The sequence below is a fragment of the Pimephales promelas genome, chromosome 15, assembly GCF_988280905.1.
Source record: "Pimephales promelas chromosome 15, fPimPro1.hap1.1, whole genome shotgun sequence".
Lineage (NCBI taxonomy): Eukaryota > Metazoa > Chordata > Actinopteri > Cypriniformes > Leuciscidae > Pimephales > Pimephales promelas.
The window spans coordinates 7,829,737-7,854,442 of NC_142783.1; the positions used below are offsets into that span (position 1 = coordinate 7,829,737).

The following is a 24,706-nucleotide window of genomic DNA, read 5'->3' on the forward strand; positions in this document are numbered from 1 at the left end:
AGTGCATTTTTACAGTTTGTTTAAAAGCAGCTTTACATGATAACAGGAAAATAATGCAACAAAGTTTGTTTCTGCTGTACAGCCGATTTAGAAGAAATTAGCGTCATAGTCCAGCTTAAGTTAGTTCAGTGATGGTTCATTTTTGTTGTAAAAAAGTTATTAATTTAGTTCATTGGTAACACTTTATTTTAAAGTGCTTGTAATAATAGTTGTAATAATAGTAATAATATGTAATAATAGCAGTAATTAACAGTTAATAAGACACTTATAAGACCTTATAAGATGCATATAAGCATTAACTACTTCATATAACTTCTGAGGACACTTTGTTTCACTTTTCCCGCTCTACTCAATCGTGCGGGAACTCCCTCATTTCTCACATAATGGTGCCAATGCATGCAGATTAATAATATTGTTGAATATTATTTTTAAATGTGTGCAGGTCTTTACTATGTGCTAATTCTATAGGGATGAACTCTGACTATTGTCTGACTAGTCTCTTTACTTTGTGTGGACATTATTATTGCTTCAGAATTAGCATCATCCAGCTTGAAGGTCCATATTATTGTAGCATTTGAATGACAATGTTAAGACACTAGGTATTATTAGCAATCACCAATGTTCAATTCGAAAAAAAATATGTTCAATTGGTGAGGAAATATGCACAGACCAGTCAAAGACCACTCTTTATATTAAAAAGTCGTCTTCACAAACTTGATAATAGAGTGGAGTAAGTAGAGTGCAATGCAAATAGAGTATTTTAAAGGCGTGTAGGTGTGGTTTTAGATGAAAGAAACAGTGCTGTATAAAATATATGTATCCAACGCCAAGGCATAAATAAAAAAAAACTCTATAACTATCAATAGTCTAATAACAAACATTCAGTATTTAGGATTGTTACAAATATATTTCTACAAATTTACATTATTTGTTATATATTTCTTAAATATATTTGTAACAAATATATTTGTTACAAATATATTTCTTAAATATATTTGTAACAAATATATTTGTTACAAATATATTTCTACAAATATAAACTACAAATATATTTATTTAGCTATATAATATTAGCTAGCAGATAGCATCATAATGATAACATGCTACAGCATGTGCAATAAGAGCTTAAGACAGGCTAAAGGCTAAAAAATGCACAAATACAAAGGAGGGAATACAACTTTTTAGCAACTATTAGTTGCACACACACAATATGAATCAACATTAATTACAATAATAGTAAAGAACATCTTGGTTGAATTAAGCAACAGGTCATTCTATAATCATCATGGCGACATGCGGCTCAATTGACTTTCATCATCACTATTGGTCATTAGCAACACAGTCTCATCCCAAAAAGTCATATAACTGACGTTTTGGGACATCTTTTGACCATACGTCAATATCCGCCTTTTTAGGGCCCCCTTAAACGTCGGTAGATGGCGATCCCGGGCCGTCATACAACTGACGCTTTACCTTTAACGTCGGTTAGGTGACGGGTTAGGTTTAGGGTTAGGTTTAGGTCTGGGGTATAGTTAGGATCCCATAACCTCATCTACCGACGTTTAAGGGGGCCCTAAAAAGGCGAATATTGACGTATGGTCAAAAGACGTCCCAAAACGTCAGTTATATGACGTCTTGGGATGAGACCGGGTTGTCATTAGCACAGGATGGATGCCAGTTGTAGGAAAGTGACTGCCTGATAAAAATCTTAAAAGAGGATGAGTTATACTATCGCATGAACACTACGGTATAAACATATTCAGCTGACCCTCAACTTAAGACAACTACCGAGGAAAATACAGACCATGGACAATGAACATACACCATGAAGCTGGTTTAGATGGATAGCTAGGTGCTGCTAGTGTGCTCTATGTCCAGTTATATCTATGTAGGGATGCACCAATACCACTTTTTCCAGGACGAGTTTGATACCAATACTTTCATCGATACTGAGCACTGTTACCAGTTTATTCATTGCATTTGTAAATATTGGGTAGAGAAACCAAAAGAATATCAATCAAATTAGTTGGCTTAATTCGTTTTGATTCGTTCTTCAGTTCTTTTCCACACCAAATTATCACATGTTAAAATGTATTGTAGATGCTTCTGTTACTCTCACTGTTCATTCTATTGCTCTAACATATTTCATCTTTCATTTAATAGCACAGTGAATATTAAGAGCTGCTTCAGCAGGGTTCAACACTAAGGATTTTTTTCTACTGGTTCGGTTGGGCCAGTGGTTAACATTTTTATTTGAATGCCTTGTATAGGACTTGAAGCAGTACTTGTGACTTTAAAAAACATGACTTAGTCTTAAATATGCTATAATGCTCCTGGCAGCTAATCTGTTGCTACAATAAACAGTAATCTTCTAGATATTAACCAGCAGTTAGAATTCAAACTGAATTCATTTGAAGGGATTGTGCTCAATTTTATATAGTAAAACCAAAAATCCCTCTTATCTTATTTTGCTCTTGTTACAATAGGCCCCCAGTTCAGTTCAGTTCTGTTCAGTCAACTTTATTAATCCCACAAGGGACAATTCATTTAGAGCAGCATGAATACATAGAACAATCAGACACAATATTCCAGCCCATTCTCACCCCCAAGGCGTCACTTAACTGACGCCTTGGGAAGCATTTGGACATGCTTCAATATCTGACGCTATAGGCGCCCTTTAGTGTCAGTTAGATGACGCCCTAGGATCGCGTGTACCCTACCCCCACCCCACACCTAAACCCAACCGCGTCCTCTAACTGACGCTTTCCTTTAGCGTCAGTTAGATGACGCCGTAGGATCGCGTCATGTAAGTGACGCTAAAGGGCGCCTAAAACGTCAAATATTGAAGCATGGTCAAAGGTGACGCCTTGGGGTGAGAATGCGTTGAATATTCACAACATACTGTCATTCAGTTATGTGCACATTTAAAAAACCTCAAAAACCCTACCTAGAGTTTACAGTTTTTTTCGATTGCTAAACGACAGTGAGCACGACTGGAGCTAAATGTGCAAAACTCTAACTACAGTCTGCATTACCAACAGTCACCTGAGCACAACTCTTAACACATGGCTCAAAACAGGCTCAGTGTGCACAACACTATGCGCAACCCTCACTGAGATAACAAACACTGTCACTCAGAACACACTGAGAGGAAAAACAGTAGCATCAAACACCAATGCAGAAAATCCTAACTTTTCATCTTTGCAGTTTCAACAATTTCACACTTCATACAAAGTAATATTTTCTTCAAAGAAAACAGTGACATTCTTTCATTTGATATTTTTACATTTTTAGAACATAACAATTGAAAATTAGCAGTTTGCTTCAATAGTCTGTAGTAATTTACAGAATTACGGTAATGAGAAAAAAAAGGTAGAAACTAAAAGTAGCCTACATACTGTAATACTGTAACCCTGCCTCTCTCAAGCATTAGGCCACAAGTTTTCATCCTTTCAGCTGAAATTGTTTGAAAGTCAGCAGTGTGTGAAAGGCACAAGACTGGAATTTGTTCTGTTTTGATTGAGTGGTTCACAGTTTTGACAGCAGTGTGTTAGCATTTGAACAAAGTGCTGTAAATCCACAGTGTTGTGCAGGTTGTGGTTAAAGTCATGGGATAAGTGTGTAGAGTTTTGAAAACTGTGTTCAAGCAATGAAAAACGATCTAGAGTTTGGTCCACATGAACTGCTGCTGTGCAGACTGTAGTTAGAGTTTTGCACATGTAGCTCCAGGTGTGCTCCACTGTGGTTTAGCAATCGAAAAAAACTGTAATAGTTTAATCGCACAAGGAATGAAAGATTTGGAGTAGCGGTTCGTCTTACATACTGGAAGCGCATTACGACGCCCTGAGGGCAACAGAGAAAATTCACCTGCCACAGCGTGTCCCGGAGCGGCTAGGATACTCGCTGCCTTCTGAACTATTTGTTGGTTACAGAAAACAGTGAGGTCTCTCTGTTTCACACCAAAGATTTTAGAGCAGATATTCACAATATAGTTCAGGCTATTCCTGTCTTTGACTGTCAGGTTGTGAAACCAACAGATAAAAGAAAAACTTAAGAGACTCTCAATAAAAGACTGGTAAAATCTACACAGGATGACCGGCGAGACAGAAAAGGATTTTACTTTGCGGAGAAGATAAATTCTCTGTTGCCCTCGCTACAATGGCAGCACTGTTTATATCAAACTTAAGATGGTCATCAAAAACAGTGCCCAAGTATTTATATGATGAAACAATTTCCACCTTATCGTTATAAATAATGCTCTCTGAAGCAGTATCTCTCTTCCGCCTAAAGTCAATAATTAATTCTTTGGTTTTTGATACATTCAAATTAAGAAAATGGTTATCACACCATGAGATAAAATCAGTCAGAGCGTTCGCGTGGTCAGATACTGGACCTTGGAGAAGTGACAACAACGCAGTGTCATCGGAAAACTTGACCAAATAGCTACTCTCCTGGGCACTTCTGCAGTCATTTGTGTACATGATAAAAAGAAGGGGTGAAAGAACACACCCTTGAGGTGATCCTGTAGAGAGCAATAAGGATTCTGAGAAATTCCCATTTACAAAGACCCTCTGCTCTCTAACAGTTAGGAAATCAAATCTAAAATCCATAAAACAAGTGAAAACAAGTGACAAGCCCCAGGGCAAATACAGACTTTTTTACAGAATTTTCTCTCAAAGGTTATTGTTGACATTGATAGAGTTTTGATTTTTGGAGACTTTAACATCCACATGGATAACAAAAAGGATACATTAAGCTTAATGGACATGCTCAGCCATATTGGAGTCAGAAAAAAAGTGAAAGGTCCTACTCATTGTCATAATCATTTGCTAGATTTTGTTTTAAGTTGATGTTTAAAACATCGATTTCTTAGAGATTACATAAGCCAAGGTCAGTTGCTCCATGCCGCATTTTCAAATTTGTAGAATCATTACATCTTCTACTAAAGTTAACTTTAACCTCCCACACCTATCAGAATTGGTCAGTGCATTAAGTTTAAAAAACCCCAACAAAAACGATAAATACAAGGCAGTGGGGGGTGTTGTGCTGTGGGCCCCTTAGAATCCTCACCACATTTCGTCCTGCTTGCATCAGCCCTGAGTACAGTATGGAGGCCAGCTAGTAAGAGCTTCATGAATAAACCTCATTCTAGAGAGAAAACAAAACTCTCCCATTTCATGGAAAGAGAGCACGGTTGCGTACAGAGAGGCCTTTTCTGCTAGATCTGCTTATTTTATTTTTCACAAGAAGAAAATTAAAAACCTAGGATTTTGGTGGAAAGGTGGAAAAATGGCGACAGGAACAAAAACTGGTGACAGAAAAGAAACCAGGCTCAGTCGGGGGCCGGTTCTCCTCTGGCCAATGAACAAACACTGTATCATTATGATTTAGGCAACATTATAGGTCAGAAATCAGATTGGTTTGGAACAATCAGAATATTTTCCAGTTCCATCAGGTTGAAGATCAGAGTCTAATTGTGTCAGATCAGATCTAAGATCTGTCAAATCATTTGTAACTCTAATGAGAGCAGTCTCAGTACTATGGTGCGGTTTATATCCTGACAGATCCTTGCAGATACCATTTCTTTCTAAGTAATGGTAGTACTGAGACAGCTCTCAGAGTCACAAATTATTTGCTCTTAGGTATCTCTCTATTAGTGTTACTCGATCTTAGTGCTGCAATTGATACCATTGACGACAACATTCTTTTAAATAGACTCGAAAATGATGTTGGCATTAAAGGAATTAGCATGGTTTAAATAATACTTACCTGACCGTTATCATCAATAGCAGTAAATGAAGAGATCCACAAGGCTCAGTACTAGGACCTTTGCTGTTCACTGTACATGCTACCCTTAGGAGATATCATTAGGAAGTATCATATTAGTTTTCCCTGTTATGCTGATGATACTCAGTTCTTCTGTAGATTTCTTCACACCTCGACGAAACTTAACAATTCACCAACTTAACGGAATGCATAGCTGATATAAATTTAAAAAAAAAAAATTAAAATGGATGACTAGAAATTTCCTACTACTTAATGAAAAAATAAAGATTGTAATTAGTGGACCAAAAACCTAAACACGTAATGACCTAGAATAGTCTAACAATTCATGGCTGCTCTGTCAAGTCTTTGTCATCAGTTAGGAACCTGGGTGTGCTCTTTGATACCAATCTTTCATTTGAAAGTCACTTTTCTAGTACTGTAAAACCACATTCTTCCATCTTAAATATATCTAAATTATGACACAATGCTTTTAATGACAAATGCGGAACAGTTAGTTCATGTGTTCATGGCATCAATTCTAGATTATTGTAACTCTCTTAAGGGTGGTGGCCCTGCATGCTTAATAAACAAACTCCAGCTGGTCTAAAACACAGGCTAGAGTTCTTACTTGAACCAGGAAGTATGACCATATTAGCCTCGTTCTGTCAACACTGCATTGGCTCCCTATTAAACATTGTATAAATTTAAAAAAATCTTGTGAATTACTTAAAAAGCATTAAATGTTTTAGCTCCACAGTACTTGAGCAAGCTCTTAACGCATCATAGTCATTCACATCTACTGCAATCTCAAAATTCTGTCCAGTTGATAATACCTAGAATATCTAAATCTACTGCAGATGGCAGATACTTTTCCTATTTAGGACCTAAACTTTGGAACAGCCTCCCTAACATTGTTCGGAAAGCAGACAGACTTGGAACACTTCCCTTAACACCTGATGTACTTTTTCTTATAAAAGAAGAATGGCATCTACACTAACATCAGTCTCTGTTTATCCCGAGGTTTACCGTAGTCAGCCAGATCCAGGACATATCCAGATCAGATGATGGACCTGCACCTAGACACGACCACAACACATCCCTGAAGTGTCAGCAGAGACTGTGTCACCTTGACTATCACTTGCGAAGGCCTCATTGACATAACAAAGTTTGTTTCCTCTGTACATATGAAAACGTTATCAAAATGATTCCCATTCAATAACGTATTTACTTAAAGAAGCATTGCGTAAGTTCTAACATTTCTAACCGTTACTGACACCAGTTGACACTAGTGATAATAGACGAGAACGCACATGACGTGCCAATTTGGGCCCGACTCCTCCACACACAATTGAGCCTACAGGCTGATAGAGGCAACCGTGGTGGACAGTCATGGTGGCATTCTTTCTATTACATTATGGTTGGCTCATAAATGTACAAATGAAAACTGTCTTAAAGATTTTTTAAAGTAAAAACCTACACATAGCCATATACGTACCTTTAAACCTATAGGGATCTTCGCCCGTGACGTCACGACGCGGTTACATGTGCTCTGGTTGGCAGAAAAGTAATGGCCCTTTGCCACACAGTATTATAAAGTCATAATTTAACCCAAAGATTGGGTACAGTCAGTGTATCATCTGTGTACACACCCTTATAGATTAAGGGCAAATTATTGTATTTTCTTTGATACATTTTTATGTTGACCAATGTTATATATCAGAGGTAAGATAATTTTGATTCAAAATATAGCCCATGGACAAATTACACCTCTATTTTACTCTAGTTGTAACAAATTTACCAGTTATCCAGTTAACACAAGTAATATTCGTAATTATGACTTATAGGCATCTAAAGATGTGTACGCCTTCATTGACTCTCTGATAAGCATAGACGGCGTGTCGATGAGATACAGGTAGTTGTCGCCGAATGTCAAATGTGGCCATGTGTTAGGGCTTTTGCTCCAATTCTCTCAGGCGATATGGATCAGGCATAGAACATGAACCCTGGTTAGCTTTTTCGTACAAAGAATTGTCATTTTGCTGACAGAACACATAGACAGCAGCATATGTTTTGGTTCTTTCTGCCAATCAGTTCGCGACCACGCCCATTTCGTGACGTCATATATAACGCTGGCGAACATCCCTATTACAAAGTTTGCATTAAAAGATGTCTGTTTTCAGCTGATAACCGTGTTGTGTAAGCTAAGTTAATAATTATTGATTTTTACAATGTAAAATTAATCAATCAAAAACTTATTTAAAAGCTGGACAATGACTTTCTTCAAGAGACGCTGCTCAGCCAAAACAATCTTGTTGCACCGTTTTCCTGTTATCACTGTATAGCTGCTTTGAAACAATCTCTCCTGTAAAAAGCGCAACATAAGATTTTTTAAATTACTAACATAATACAGTACTCCATAGTCTATCAATTATTGAGCTCATAATCACTGCATGCTAACTGGCTATGGTTTTTAAAGTTGTTTTAGATGAACAAGAATTACAAAAAAAAAAAATCATAAATTGTATTTATTTTCATTGCTATGTAGCAGAAACACACATTTCAGACACAGATCAGATTGATTGCATCTGAGGCTCCGTTCACAATTTATTTGAATTTTTAATTCACACAATGTAAACATTCAAAAATAATCTGACAATTCAGTATACAGAAGCTTACCTACTCTCATTTGGCACTTGACAAGTTTCATAGTCACAGAGTTCTTAACAGAAATAACAGAAGTCTTCATAATGCTTCTAAATGACAATTAATTAAAAAAAAAAATGTATCACCACTTACAAAAACACTTGGACCAGACCATACCATACCAAAGGACAGTTTTGTGCTCCATATAGCAGCAACAATATTTATTAGAAATAAATGGTCATTAGGAAACTAGACAAATGTAATAGATCAGAATATATCACAAGTTATGACATCTGTTCTGTTAGAAATATAAACAACCAATAACGTCTGATCTGAGAGGATGGAAGACTTTAGTCCATTGGAAGGAATCCTATGTGGACTGCCACAAACTGTAATGTTAAAGAAGAAAATTAATAATTGCAACTGCATTAAAATATGTACCATTTTATGGATGCATTTTGATGCCTTTATTGCATACCCCCAAAAAAGTGCCTCATTTAAAAAAGTCCAATAACTTCTCCACTCTCGGTGTTAAGATCAATGTCGTAGAAACATGGTCGAGTAGGAAGGCCAGGAATAGTCGGCATCTGCATAAAATTATGAACATTTAATTTACATGATACCAATCACACTACTGCTTTTACATAATCACAGATGGAATGAAATAATGAATGAAAAGTTATTTAAACAATCAGGAAAATACTCTGAGGGGTAGAAAAAGAGAGATGCATATTGTTAAAAATGTCCATATTACACTACTTACTGTGCCAACCAGTGGGTAGAGAAAGCCAGCCCCTACACTGGCACGAATGTCACGAATGGGGAGAACAAATCCAGTGGGGACGCCTTTCTTTTCAGCATCATGTGACAGAGACAGATGAGTTTTTGCCATGCATATGGGTAGACTTGAAAAACCCTTGAAGGAAGACAAAAAAAGCTGTATAAACATAATGGCAATCTCATGTTTAAGGTTCTCTAATAAGACACAAAAATTCCAAGTTCAAAATCCCACCCTCTTTACTTTACAGGGTACAATCAATCTGCTAGTCATACCTGTTTGCTATATAGCTCCACCTTTTGCTGGGCATCTGGGAGAAGTTCAATGTCATCTGCACCATAGATCTTCTGTGCAATGATTCTGATCTTGTCCGCAATGGGTAACTAATATAACAACCAAAACAAATAAGCAAATGATGTAGGAATGGGTTCATTGGTAAAATATGGCAGTAGAGTAAACTCTCTAATATTGTGTAAAACATGCCTCCTTGCAAACGTTTTATTTATAAAATAATAATAATAATAATACTACAACACTAACATTCTTATTTTTTACCTTAATGTCATAAAGAAATTTGAAGCTGCTGGGTAAATCTGCAGCTTTTTGTACTGCTCTAGCCAGATCTACAGCCCCGGCGCCCCCATCAGCCCAATGAGAGCAATGCACAGCATCAAAGGCTCCTGCCTCTTTGGCTAGTTTACAGATCAGATCCAGTTCAGCCTTTGTGTCTGTCCTGCAAACATGAGACAGCAAAATTTGTTTGAACAGCATATTAGCTATACAGCAGTAATAAAATAAAAACCATAATTCCTAAATGATGCTCAATATCATTCAATTTCAAGAACCTTTACTCAAAGAAATAAATCTAGTCACAGTCAAACCTACTGTTGGCTTAATTTTAACATGATATGGAAATTTAGTCAGATTAATCATTTATGGCCTTCAATCATATTTACTAAGAGCAATGTGTGTTGTCTGTGTACATGTGCACTCTGATGTTTTTGGCCATTGCATCTTAAAAATCCTGACATCTACCCATCTTGACTTAGGAGACTTAACAAATGTCCATTACACATACAATTTTTAAACTGAACGATTCAATCGCAAATCAAACAGATCTAGTTCAGAATGATCCCGTTTGCAGCAGTACACTGCATACTTGAGGGAGTAGTTCACTTTTAAAAAAAAACTTTTGCTGATAATTTACTCACCCCCATGCCATCCAAGATGTCCACGTCTTTCTTTCTTCAGTCGAAAAGAAATGAAGGTTTTTGATGAAAACATACCAGGATTTTTCTCGATATATAATGGACTTTATTGGGAACCAAACGGTTCAAGGTCCAAATGAGAGTTTCAGTGCAGCTTCAAAGGGCTTTAAACAACACCAGACGATGAATAAAGGTCTTATCTAGGACCCTTCAAGTCATGACTCGAAAAAAGATTTGTTCATTTTGATGAACGAGTTTGAACAGGAGAATCACGATCGTGCATCACAGGACAGAGCAAGGCGAGCATTTGTGCTCATAAAACTTTTTTATTTATTTTCTAAATGATCGATCGTTTCGCTAGATAAGACCCTTATTCATTGTCTGGTGTCGTTTAAAGCCCTTTGAAGCTGCACTGAAACTCTCATTTGGACCTTGAAATGTTTGGTTCCCATTGAAGTCCTTTATATGGAGAAAATCCTGGAATGTTTTCATTTATTTCATTAAAAACCTAAATTTCTTTTCAACTGAAGAAAGAAAGACATGGACATCTTGGATGACATGGGGGTGAGTAAATAATCTGCAAAAGTTTTTTTAAAAGTGAACTAATCCTTCAAGTTGTGAGACTTTAAATGTGCTGTTTTTGGTTAGTTATTCCTTCAGAAGTGGTTCAATTTTGAAAAATGTGTCTTGAGACTGCTGCATTTTGTTGTTCTCTACTATCCACTCTGTCTAGCTTTTTTTTTTTTTAAATGTAAGGTGTCGTGTGTTATTGGAGCAAAAAGCATATTCTTTTGGTTACATTTTTCAACCATCTCTGTCCATTGTAAACTAACTGTGACCAACTACTCAATACAAAAGAACTGTGACCAACTACTCAATACAAAAGTATGGCTTTTGTAATACAATACAATGTATTACAATTACAATTTTGTAATACAATGGCAATACAATGGCTTGCTTTGAGCTTGCTCAGTTGGGGTTATTTATTTAGTGTTTAGCAATGTTGTTGATCTGTGTTGTGCTACTTACATGTTATCACTGTGAAGCTGCTTTGATACAATCTGTATTGTGAAAAGCGCTATATAAATAAATGTGACTTGACTTGACTTGACAAAAGAACTGTGACCAACTACTCAATACACAAAGCTTTGGGAATTTCAATAGATGCTGTATATACTCTACCATAAGACGGAAATATTTTTCTTGAATACCTATATTCTATATGAATAGGGCGGCAGTGGCTCAGTGGTTCATGTGGGTTGTCTATGAACCGAAAGGTTGGTGGTTCAATCCTCGGTTCCACCTGACCAAGTGTCGAGGTGTCCATGAGCAAGACACCTAACCCCAGCTGCTCCCGACGAGCTGGCTGGCGCCTTGCATGGCTGACACCGCCGTCGGGGTATGAATGAAGTGTGTGAATGGGTGAATGTGAGGCAAATGTAAAGCGCTTTGGTGGCCATTAGGTCTATGAAGGCGCTATATAAATGCAGTCCATTTACCATATTCTATAGGTTTATTTAGCAGATTCAGTCTTACTTGAAAGCATTGACAGCTACAACTACTGGAACTCCAAAAAGCTGAGCATTCTCCACTTGTTTCCTCATGTTACTACAGCCGGCTTCCAGCAGTCCTAGATTCTGTAAGAGTTCAAACCACTTTCATCAGAACCACATTAAGTTTCACTCAGAACAGTTTAAGTAATTTCTCTTAGATATAGTTCAATTATATGTAGAATCTAAGATGCCACTTACACAGTGCAGCTTGTTTTATTACGCAAATGACGAATACATAAAAAATAACACTCAAGGTGCATCCCAAATCGTGTACTTGTGCGCTATTTTGTAGTATAAATTGAGCGTCAGCATCAGTTCTGGCAGGCCAAGTAGTCAAGATGCTGCTAACGCTATTGGCCAACAACACGGTCTCATCAGTGATCGGCTCAGTTGATCTGCATCAGTGCATCTGCTGTCATCTCCCCTCGCTGCTAATGACTACGCTCAAATCAAGGCACCTATTTAAGCTAAATCGGTTCGCTCCTAACTGCTTGCTGCTCGCTCTCTGCAACCCACATCCTCCCCAGCTCCTCTTTGTCGTGTATAACTTGGCATTTGCTTTTCTGTCACCGTTGCTGCTCTGTTCATATGGGGGAATAGTTCTGCTCTCCCAGTATTAAACTGTGAGCTTCCCTAATACTGCTGCTGTCCTCTGACTCTCTTCTATATCATGCTGCTCATGAAAGGTCAGAGGACTCCCTGAACAGAGCCATACCGCCAAATTTTAATTATCAACTTGAATGGCAATTTATTCAATACAATCTCCTAATCATTTTTATTGTAATGTGTGTTCTTGACTTAATGGACCTGACAGAAATAGTGCGAGTAGTGCGTGATGCATTTATTTAACCGGAAAAGCGAAGTGTGTAAAGTTGGACACAGCTTTAATTACATAGCGGACGAGCTATCGACTCCGATGTTGAAAGAATAAAAAAAAAACTTTTAAAAAAGTTCATAGACTACACGGTTGAGTACATAGAAGAAAAAAAGTCCTGCTCTTGCTCATCCATCTAATGGCAGTGATTAGTGACCAGCATCGATCTTTTTAAAAAAAGACACAAGTATCACAGAATGATCCCATGCAAAACGTCAAATATGATTTAAAATCTAAATCTAATGTATTATGTAACGAAATTCTTGACCTTGGCCATTGGTCTTCTCTGCACGGCTACACAACATGCACGTTCGTGTGACTTGATTAGCACCGCAGTCCACTCTGTCTCACCCAGGAAATTTGTTGAGAAATCAAGATGAACAAAAAGTGACGTTCTCTGAGGTGAATATATCCATTGAAACATTTGGACTTCCAGTCTGGTGATAAAATACAATGCCTAGAAATCCCCAAAAAGCATCTGTGTCTTATATGTTTTATTTTTGTTACATGGGATCGTTCTGTGATAGTTTTGCATTTTTTTAAGCTTGATGCAGGTCACTATTTGGACAAGACATTATGTGGACAAGCAGAAGCGGGACATTTCTTTAAAATTCTCATTTTGAAGTCCATAGAAAGATAAAATATAAGAGCATACAGAAAGTAGGGCATACAGCATTAAAACAACACCAGGGTGAGTAAATGACTTCATTTGAATTTTTATGGTGAACCATCCCTTTATTGTCAATCCAATGTTCTGGAGTGACTCCTGTGATTCGCTCATATTTAAATGTGGCTGGCACTCTCAAAATGTATAACTTTGGGGGAAAATAATTTCATTTTTAATCAGATAAATAGACAAACAGCTATAAAATAAAACATTATGGCAAATTGTATGACTCCTCATGCTATGAGTAATTTTATATTATATGGTAATGGTATACACTATTGATCAAAATGTTTAGAACACCTCCATTTTTATATTTTAATGTTTAAATAAAAGCATTATAATTAATGGAATTGTTATGTTTAATAAAAATGTAAAAAAAAAAGTGCCATTCTTTCAACATAAAACACGTACACTTGACTTACTTAAATTTCCATAAGTAAATAGTGTTGTAAAATTTTTGACTCGTAGCAAACATCACAATATAGTCATCTTTCCTTGGAAATTCTATCCAAATAGGTTATACATTTTCACACAAATAGACCATCCATACAGTGGGATTTTGGACAACCACAACCTCACCATAAATACTTTTTCTTAGCATAAATTCATTAAAGCTTGGCTAGCAAATGAAGACTAGTAATAATTATTATTATTTTTTTGATGACAAAATAGAAATTTATACAAGTCACAGTCAGACATGTGCCTTTGGCAGATATGATATGTTTGATTACTGGATTCAATTTGTCCCAGGTTTCTTTTTTGAACATGTGTCAGCATACCTTCACGGCTTTATTGATTGATGCTGGACTGATGAGATACAAGCTATCTATGTGACGGAGAATCTAACCTACAAGTATTCTTTGAGATTAAAGTCACAAAAAATGACAAATGTGTAAATGGACTAGATTGAATTAATCTCCTCATATTTTAATATATATTACCATATAAAAGAAATGGAAACTTTAAAATTGGTTACAGAGAGAAACTTGGCATTCTACACCACCAGACTTACAAGTCATACCAAACACATGCCTACATGCTGACGCCTTCAGACTACAAATGAGGGCAAAAAAATTAAATATTTAAACAGAAAATGCCCTTTTGTTAACAGCCAGGGTTGTTTTTTGCGGAAAAAAAAGTTATGTTTTGTTTATATTTATTTGTTGCGCTTTCTGTAAAATTAATAGAATTTTAATTTTAAAAATGAAACAAATCTATAAAACAAAATCTAATTTAGTTTTTCCAGCCTGGTTGACCACCTAAATGTGCATACCTTACAAAGCATAAATCTGTATTCAAAATTAACACTGCAATATATGCTGGACCATATATATATATATATATATATATTAAGGTGCTCCTCCGCCAATGGATCTGTTGTTTGCTACTATAGTGAAAATGAACATACAGTAACATGCTCAAACTTTTAATAAACAAGGATAATCTGGACTCAATTACATATGTAATAAAAAAAAACTAATTAACTGCGGAGATGCAGTGGCTTTATTGTCATCTGTATTGACTGAACTCTTTTTCCGGCTACTCAAATCGCCACTGTAAATACTGACCAGAACACATTTCAAAGAATACTTTATCTACAAGATCCTAGACTAGCAGAAATACATTAAAAATCTTACAGTACCTCTTCAATATATTCTTTCGGAAGAGGCGCACCTGCAGTGACCTATACAAAAGATACAAAAGCAATGCACATTAATAACTCCCTGTACAGAATTATATGTACAAGAGGTGAGGCAAAACATCATGAAAATAAATCATGCCAACAATGTTCTCACTTAAACTTTTTTTTAATTTCTCTCCCACGACACAATGAAGGGGTTATTCTCAGACTCACCGTTGGCCCACCTCCATGCATCTTAAGTGCTCGAACTGTGGCAACCAAGACCACAACATGAGGCTTGAGACCAGAGTAGCGACACTTGATGTTGAAAAATTTCTCCATCCCAATATCTGCTCCAAAACCTGCTTCTGTGACTGCAAGAGGAAAAAAAACAACTACAGTAAATCCAAGCTGATGGGATCCTTGACAACATTTTGTACAATTTTGTAAATATTAAATTAATTGTGAAAAAACATTTTTTTAAACAGAACTGTCTTTTTAATTGACAAAACTTAATAAAATTATGACAATAACAAGTTCTTTCATCTGTGTAACTTACCCACAAATCCCTGAGGTCCAACTAGTTTCAGAGCAATTTTATCAGCCAAAATTGACGAGTTCCCATGTGCAATGTTTGCAAAAGGTCCAGCATGAACAAACACGGGGTTTCCCTACACAATTGTTCATACAACAGCTTAAGACACAACTCTAAAGCACCAGAGAAAGAAGTGACAAGAAAACAGCTGCAAAACTGAGCTAAGCAACTAGTGAATTTGAGTATGAAGTAGATGTATCTATGAAGCCTTCAAAGCCTGTGTAGCTCTAGGTGTTTGAATATAGTACACACAACCTAGGACAACTCTTACCTCTAGTGTCTGCATGAGGTTTGGCTTGATGGCATCTCGCATGAGTACTGCCAGAGCTCCACATACTCCCTAAGACACAAGCATTACAGAATCAAACACACACAAAACATTTATACTTTTTAATTTGAGAACAAATTAGACATATGACAGCAGCACACCAAATCCTCCGTGGTGACAGGCTGACCACTGCGACTGGTGGCCACCACCATTTTTGCAAGTCTTTGCTTCATGTCCTCCAGACTGGTTGTGAGAGCTAAAACTGCCATAATCTCACTGGCCACCGTAATGTCAAACTGGGCCTGCAAAAACACACACACACACACACACACACACACACACACACACACAAAAAAAAACTTACTAGGCCTGGTCTGCAAACAGAATAAAATAAAATGTTCATCATTACAATTGATTGCATATGAATACCCTGCCGGTTTCAAACTTATCTACCATCATGCATTGTTTACACAAAGAAATGGCTGCCATTAGCTAATTACATGGCTCACTTGGGAAATAATTAAATGTTAAATTATAATAACTTGTGAATTATTAAAAAAATTGTAAAACTAAGGAGTTCTTATGCAAGGTTGTTGAAACAAGAACATTTCTTATGCTGTGTTTTGTAAATGGTCTATCTTGCAGTCTTGTGCCACATTATGGCATTACAATGCCAGCTCAAAGTTTGTTGAGGTTTTCTGCAGTTTTTTTAAGTGAACCAACTGGCATGGTTTACAGAACAATGTATCTGTGGTGATGCAGCATTCAAGCCAAAGGAAAGCATTATTCCACTGTACAGAAAAGAGTCTGTACTGGAGATTCTGCCTCAGACAAAAAACATGTTCTCTCTGGAAAAAGGGATTTTGTTCCAGCTTCCTATTACATTCTTCCAAACTTTTTGCGTTTTAGATTTTTGTTTCTTTAAAGTCCAAAATACCCTAAAATGTCACATTACTCAAGGACCAAATTATGACCTTATTATGGCATACTTGTACTGAATTAAAAAGGTCCCTTTTATGTTCTCGAAACTATTAAGAAATATTAATTTCAGTTGCTTCATTTTCCCCAGTTGCCTAAAATGAAAAAATGTATTCTGGACATATTTTTATAAATAAAAAAATAAATAAAAATGATTTGCAGTCTGCAACTGACCATATCAATGAGTGAAAAAATAAATAAACCTAATTACTTAAAAAGGCAGACATGGTCAAATACAATACTGCCACAGATGCATTGTTCTGTAAACCATGTTAACACTGCAGCAGCTGGGGAGATTGGTGTGAAAACAATTGTCTGGAGAGTTTTGTGGCATTCATGAAAATCAGTATTAGTAAAAATATGTAAAATTTATGTAGCATCATTCATTTTGTTTGCAGAGAAATGTCATTAGCTAGATACATGGTTCAATTGAGAAAGTATTAAATGTGACAAGAACACTTTTTTTGTCTCATGTGCTGCATTACAATGCCATGTCAAAGTGTTTTTCTAGATGCTCAGTACATTTTAAAGGAGAACTCCGGCGCAAAATGAACCTAATGAATCTAATAACACATCGGTACCTAGTCAACCGTTCTCTGAGATTTGTTTTCATGATAATCGAATGTAAAGAGCTTTATCTCTGAAAACTGTTTAGCGAATAACGCTAGTAATGGGGGCATTTAATAAATAAAAAGAAATCGCTAGTTTATACCACTAACACGGCTCAAAATAGACCCACACTAAACATAATGAGAGTCCCTACATGCAAAACGAAGCATTGAGAACTTTGTAAGTGTACAGACCGTTTAATAAGAAGTGGACTGTCTTTATAAAATATCTTCTTATTAAACGGACTGTACACTTACACAGTTCTCAATGCTTCGGTTTGCACGTAGGGACCCTCATTATGCTACTGTGTTAGTGTAGGGCTATTTTGAGACTTGTTAGTGGTAAAACTAGCGACTTATTAAATTCCCCCATTACTAGCATTATACGCTAAAGCGTTTTTAGAGATAAAACTCTTTACATTCGATTATCATGAAAACAAATCTCAGAGAACGGTTGGCTAGGTACCAATGTTTTATTAGACCAAAGGTTCATTTTGCGCGGGAATTCTCCTTTAAGCGTAGTCCAGTGGTCTTTGGACACACTATGGCAACACCATTTGGATGGTCCCTTTTGAGCATTATGTTGACTACAGTAAGTAACGTTGAACCTATGTGTCAACTAACTCTCATTACAGTATTAGTAGAATGGCCTGCTTAAAATCTGCTAACTCTTTATTGTGATGGTCCTCCATCAGATATTCTACTTACCATAAGTAACTTTGCAACAACAGGTCAACTTATTCTAACTCTAATAGTCTACTAACAATCTAATGATAGTTAATTGAGCTTTAGGTGCATTGTTACTTGTAGTCAACAGAATGTGTTAAAGAGATCATCAAAATAAAATGAAGCCAACACTATTTATTTAATTTAGAATTTAATGTGTGTTGAATTCTAAAAAATAATTAAATATTTAGTTTTAGTGGCTTTAGTGAAGTGGCTCATTGTTTATGTTTGATCATACCTGTACATGGTTATGTTCATTAGTGTATAAAGCATTAGGTAAGATGTGTGATGCTCACAGTTCTGGTAAAGCCCTTCTCAGTTGGAGACTGGCCAATGGTGATTTTTCTCAGAAAACGATCATTTGTGTCCAGCACTGTGATAAAATTCAAAAAAAAAAAAAAAAAAGATTTACATGTCACCTAAATGTGTATATAGAGCAATTTATAATGTTCTGTAACACCATCAAAGCCAAAAGCGATCAACAAAAATGTTCTTTTTAATTATAAGAAGAACAGAAACAACAATACACATTTTATCGGACCTCGCTGCCATGTGATGGACTCAGGGTCCATGTCCAGCCTGACGAAGCGTGTGATTTCCTCCTCTGTTAACGTGCTGGGGTCTGTTTTCTTTATGCCTAGTTTCTATGGGTACAAGAATCATCAAATATATTAAAATTACAGAAAGCATGACAAAGTTTATATGAGCAAATCTAAATGTAAAGATTAGTTTAAGGGTGTGTTTACACTTGTAGTTCAGAGCTCTCGGTGGTTTTGGTTTGGAGCAAAAAATAAAATAAAAGATACATTTAGTCCTGGTTCGCTTTTAAGACGCATATATAGCCGCGGACCTTGTCGACATCCATAACATTACTGTGTGCTGAGCTAAATGCGTCGACTGTACATGTGTACATATGATTGAGGTGACAGCTCGTGAAGATCTTATAAAATTTGGGAATCAAAACAGAGGCAGTGGCACACAAAAGAAGATCTGCTGTGAGAAGACGTGGTTCTGATGCCTTAACGAATTGTAATGGACAACAATCAGTCCTTTTTAGGGTCGCATCTTGTGACATGTCCTGTTTTGGTTGGTATACATGTCTTTGGTCGGTATACATGTCTTTGGTCTTGGTCTGTTCATATTTTAGTAGAGCCACAGAGTTTATTTGAAAGCATACAGACACTCATCTTTTCAGTGGTCTCGGTGCGGACCAGGGTTCGGATGGCAGCATCAAATGAACCGCCACTTAACAGAGCAATCGTACCGGGTTTGTTTCAAATCGAACCAAACCTGCCAAGTGTGAACACACTCTTAGAGAAGGGGATATGAAATCTCTCACACACACACACACACACACACACACACACACACTTCTTACTTCAAGTCTGTTGATCTGAACTGGGGAAAACTTCCTCTGACCATCAGTCAAGGGTACCAAGCGATTAAAGAGAGCCTAGTGCAGTGATAGAATAATATTTAGCAGCTTTTGATTTGGACTTTAACAGCACACTTCACACTTAATTCATCTTTAGCGCATCCTCACTGTTCCCCACATTAAATGTTAACATTTAAGGACACAGTCATGGTCCCTATTTTGTATAAAAAGTGATACAAGAGCGCTGTTTAGAACACCGTCTGTGATAATGAATCATGGAGATAAAGAATTTTACCACAGTCTTTCTCTTTTTGCACTGTTTTGAGTCTGATAACAGACCGAAAAGGGGAATAAAACTTTTAATGCACTTCTATGAATACTGACTGGGCAAGATACTTAAGCGAGGAGAGAAGCAAGAGATAAGCTTAATTCAGTGTAATTATTAATGTGATAACTTTTGACCTTTCAAATCAAACATTTGTTGACTAGTTTGAGACTCACAATTGTCATTTGTCCATCATTTTAGTTCTATAAATTTTCCTTTGCTTCGTCATAAGCAGGTTACAGAACTAAACTCAAACATATAGGCCTAAAATAAATCAATGCTGCTATTGCACAAAAAACAATAACAAAACACAACCTACATGATAGATGAGTTACTGTATTATCAGTCATTTTATTTACTATTATAATTCATAATAATGAGCATGTCAAGATGAAATCATTGGAGAATTTCAAGCTTTTTCAATTTAGAGTGAATTTTAATTCAGAGTCATTAAAAGAGAAAAGAAAAAAATCTGTAAAAAAAAGTTTAAAAAAAACTTTTGTTTTACATTAAAAAATTCTTAAAAAACAAAAGGTACATAAATTAGAGAGGTAACACTGCATTGTTTCATAGATTCTATCATAAACTGTCTTTTAATCACACGTACAGTAGTTTATTAATTTGTTTTGAACTGTGACTAAATACAATTAAAGACATGAAAACCAAATTATTATTTGAAAAACCAAATATCATATGTGGTGTTGTTTTTGAAGTAAATGTATAATAAGTACTTTTGAGATATTTTAACTGGAAATTAGACAAAAATACTATAAATAATACTTATTTTGTGTACAGTATACTGACTTCTTAAGGCACTTTGTGATGTCTATCCAATGTTTTTCTGTCTGCAAAAAAATATTATCTTTAATTTATTTGGAGCATTTTAGAGTAGTTTTGTCCATAAATATTAATATAAAATTAAAACACAATTAATTTGATTAAATAATCAGCATGTCATTAATTTGATTAAAATTTTTAAATCAACTGACAGCACTAATAATTTTCAACAAAAAAAAAATCTCACCAGAATGTGATTTTCATGATCAAATAAATGAATGAAGATAGACATTACCTTATCAGACTGGGTGGCTTCATGAAAGATACGAGCATCAATGGCAGCAGCTACAAGGTTATTGGCTGCTGTGATTGCATGAATGTCACCAGTCAGATGAAGATTGAACTAAAAGAAAAGACCATCACTTAACACATGATTTCATACATCTTTATTAATCAACAAAGCAGCTGACAAAAAAATACCTCTTCCATGGGAATAACTTGAGAGTAGCCCCCACCAGCAGCACCACCTACAAACAAGAGAATTGAGGTAGATATTTCATTTCCTAGTTGGTCTCATTTATGCAAACTGACAAAAAAACATCATGATTGCACAGGAAATTCACTTGCTTTGTCATGCGGTACTATAAATCAAATGCTTGGTAAACAAAACTTGGTACATCGTTTTTACACATTTTTAATCAAACTTTAACCTCAGTGGTAACCAATTGGTATATGACTGACTTAGCATAACTTGCCTTTGATGCCAAACGTTGGGCCTTGTGATGGTTGGCGCACAGCTGCAAACGCATTAAGTCTGAGATGAGCACCGAGTGCTTGAACCAACCCAATTGTAGTTGTGCTCTTTCCTTCACCCAGAGGAGTTGGAGTGATTCTGCATTAAACAAAATGTTACTTCCTTGCGCAAGTATCAAAATCTTTAACACAATACATGCCAATAAAAATGAATTTGATTTTCATCCCTTAGAATAACAGAGAAAAAGATTACCCAGTAACAACCACATATTTGCCATCAGGTTGAGCCTGCAGTCGATCAATTGTTTTCAGCTGGACTTTGGCCTTGGTCCTGCCATAGAGCTCAACCTCATCCGAAAAAAGACCAATTTCCTTAGCAAGACACTCAATGGGTTTAGGCACACAGGAGCGAGAGATGGCAACATCACTGCATGATAAAAATAAACAAACTAGCAATTAAAATGAACAAACAACAAAAAGTCAAAAGTAAAATATATTGGAACAACTGTTTGCTCGCCCCAGTATTTATTAATCTTTGTTGATGTTAGTTAATAAAAATACAGCTGTTCATTATTTGCTCATGTTAGTTCACAGTGCATTAACTAATGTTAACATAATTTCCATTACGCAAGAGTAGATGTTAAAACTTCATGCTGATTTGTATTCCGCTTTCGCCAATTTAAGCAAAAACTAAGACATAGCTTTACAGTAACCTATGCTTCTCCATCCATTTACACTTCTTTCCATATGGTGATGTGAATCTCCTTCTGTCCGACGTTAACGGCTGCAGTGTACTTGGCCCATCAGCACACACGACGGCTGCAACTAGAGTGTGGTCTCCCCAGTGGACCACCACGACAACCGTATGGATTGAGCCGAGTTGGGGACATCTCTAGGGTCTTCAAGTGGCCACCTTCCGTCCTCAGTGTTTCGTCGACTAGCCCACGACACCTCAAGAGGGCTATCCCCCGACACCTCAAGAGTCACCCCCCTCCGTCCCCCACTCAATCCAGCCCAGTTTAGGAGGTTGCTCCAACCACAATCTCTCCGCAACCCAACCATACGCGCCAACCCGACTAAAGCTGTAGAGCCCAACTGTCTTTGTTAAAGTAGGTTTAGTGGCAACGGTTCCGTATGGCATACTACCTACTGCCAAACACAGTATATCCCCCAAACACCAACCCTCATTCACGCAATATACACAGGAACGTAATGACTGTAAATACAATGCAACCTATACAAATAACCAACAGACTCTTCAAGCTTTTCAAGAATTCTACGAATCCGTAGCGTGGCGATGAGTGCTGATACACACCACAAAGAGGTTAGTGGTGGCAATCTCAGGTTGAAAAATAAACCTTTGATCAAGATCAACCAGCATCTTCCAGTCCTAGCAGCTTCCAGTTGTCCTGGGCGAGAATTGGTTGTAACACCTTTTCTTGGTGGTTGCTCTCCTGGGCGGAGTAATATTGTCTTCTGTGTGTAATGTTTTGCTTGAACAGGTGGCAACTTATTGGTCATGTTACGCTTGCCTTCCAATGCTAAAGCCAAACATCAGTACTTGGTCATGGCGCAAAGTAAACCGACCTTGGCTAAGAGTCACCTTACATTCTGTCATGTGGCAGGTGATGAGCACAAAGGACAAGTGTTGACCTAAAAAGGAAACTGATCCTACTTCTCTTCCATTGCCCAAAGGTCTTGCCAGCCTATCTTACGTTGTTCCACACTAGCCCATCTCATCCACTTTCCCTGCTTGGCCTGGGAAATGGCCTTTATACACCTCATTCTCTCCTTCTGCTTTCGCACCTCGTTGACTACCAGCTTCCTCCTTTGAGCTGGGCCTGCCATGTGCCATTTAGGAGGAGCTAAACTGAGCCCAAAATCCCCTCTTCCATGCTGTACCTGTCCACCAATTTGAAGGGCAGCCTTTGCCTCTACCACAGATTTCTTTGCTGACCACTTTCCAGCAGATTTTAACAATTACACATTTGTTGCATGACTTTGTTGCACTTAAACTCCTCGGTTAAAGCAGACTGGAAGCTGCAATATTCCTTTACATTAAAGTCTCACTCTGCTGAGGCAGCGTGGAACTCCCAACCATTTCCTGATCTATGAACTTATTAACGCCTCCAGCTTATCCACTGTTGTCAAAGAAACCTCGTACACAGTCAGAAGCCACAGCAACCTCGGCAGTAGACCAAACCGAAGGCACCAGAGATTTAGTTTGCCTGGTAGAGCACAGCTGTTTATGCTCTTCAAGCTTCTTCCACTCAAACTGTGTCCTTTAGATCCCCATCGTACCATCTCCCAAGACTCTTCACTGGCTTCACAGAAACGGTTGATATTGCTCACCATTAATGAAGAATTTTTTATCTACTACATTTCCTTTAACTATTGAGATGCTCCTTTATTTAGAGGGCTTAAATTGCATTTGTGCCCATTCAATATTATCAGTTAACTAAACCAATAAGCGATTAGTGCAGGCTACTGTTGTAGTCATGGTTGTCATCCATGTATGCTCTGATTGGTGTTAATCGGATCCCAGAAGCCAAGCGCTCTCCTCCTACTACCCATCTTGATGGCCTAATAATTACTTCCACTGCCATTGTAAAAGCCAGTGGAGAAATGGTGCATCCTGTAATTATTCCGACCTCTAAGCATTGCCATGTAGTGCTGAGATCTCCAAAATAGGCTTTCACAAAATTTGTTATTGACGTTGGTACTCTGAAAAAATCAAATGCTGCCCAAAGAAGCTCATGTGGCACTGAACCATGTGCATTATCCAAATCCAAGAACGTTACATGGAGCTCCTTCTTCTCCTTTTTTGCTGACTGAAATCGTTGCCAGATAACATTGATGTGTTCTAAGCATCCTGGGGACCCTGGAATGCCCACTTTTTGAACTGAAGTGTCAATGAAGCCATTCTTTAATAGGTAGGTGGACAATTTCTGGGCAATAATGCTGAAGAAAATCTTACATTAAATGTTGAATTGTGAAATAGGACGAAACTGACTGATGCTTGTACCATCTTTTTCTTTAGGTATAAAGACTCCACCTGCTTTGCGCCAAGCTCTAGGTGCAACCTGTTTTTCCCATGCCAATTTGATCAATTTCCACAGAACTCATAGAAATTCTGAAGCACTCCTGTACACTCTGTACAGAACTCCATTAGGCCCTGGAGATGATGAGGC

General features: G+C 37.1%; 1 protein-coding gene across 1 annotated transcript in view; it reads right to left on the minus strand.

The window, feature by feature from the left end:
- Positions 1-8,357: 8,357 nt before the first annotated feature.
- The window catches only part of mthfd1b (methylenetetrahydrofolate dehydrogenase (NADP+ dependent) 1b), a 48,822-nt gene continuing 32,473 nt past the window's right edge, over positions 8,358-24,706 (minus strand). Inside the window, exons 11-28 of the mRNA XM_039650993.2 lie at positions 21,769-21,942; positions 21,518-21,654; positions 21,243-21,289; positions 21,058-21,165; positions 19,664-19,738; positions 18,827-18,929; positions 18,582-18,658; positions 16,135-16,275; positions 15,977-16,045; positions 15,670-15,781; positions 15,345-15,484; positions 15,132-15,173; positions 11,932-12,032; positions 9,743-9,920; positions 9,463-9,570; positions 9,173-9,325; positions 8,888-8,996; positions 8,358-8,798 (exon numbers count right to left, since the gene is read on the minus strand). Of these exons, the coding sequence (XP_039506927.2) occupies positions 8,907-8,996; positions 9,173-9,325; positions 9,463-9,570; positions 9,743-9,920; positions 11,932-12,032; positions 15,132-15,173; positions 15,345-15,484; positions 15,670-15,781; positions 15,977-16,045; positions 16,135-16,275; positions 18,582-18,658; positions 18,827-18,929; positions 19,664-19,738; positions 21,058-21,165; positions 21,243-21,289; positions 21,518-21,654; positions 21,769-21,942 (1,855 nt within the window). The 3' untranslated portion in view covers positions 8,358-8,798; positions 8,888-8,906. The remainder of the gene's footprint in view (positions 8,799-8,887; positions 8,997-9,172; positions 9,326-9,462; positions 9,571-9,742; positions 9,921-11,931; positions 12,033-15,131; positions 15,174-15,344; positions 15,485-15,669; positions 15,782-15,976; positions 16,046-16,134; positions 16,276-18,581; positions 18,659-18,826; positions 18,930-19,663; positions 19,739-21,057; positions 21,166-21,242; positions 21,290-21,517; positions 21,655-21,768; positions 21,943-24,706) is intronic.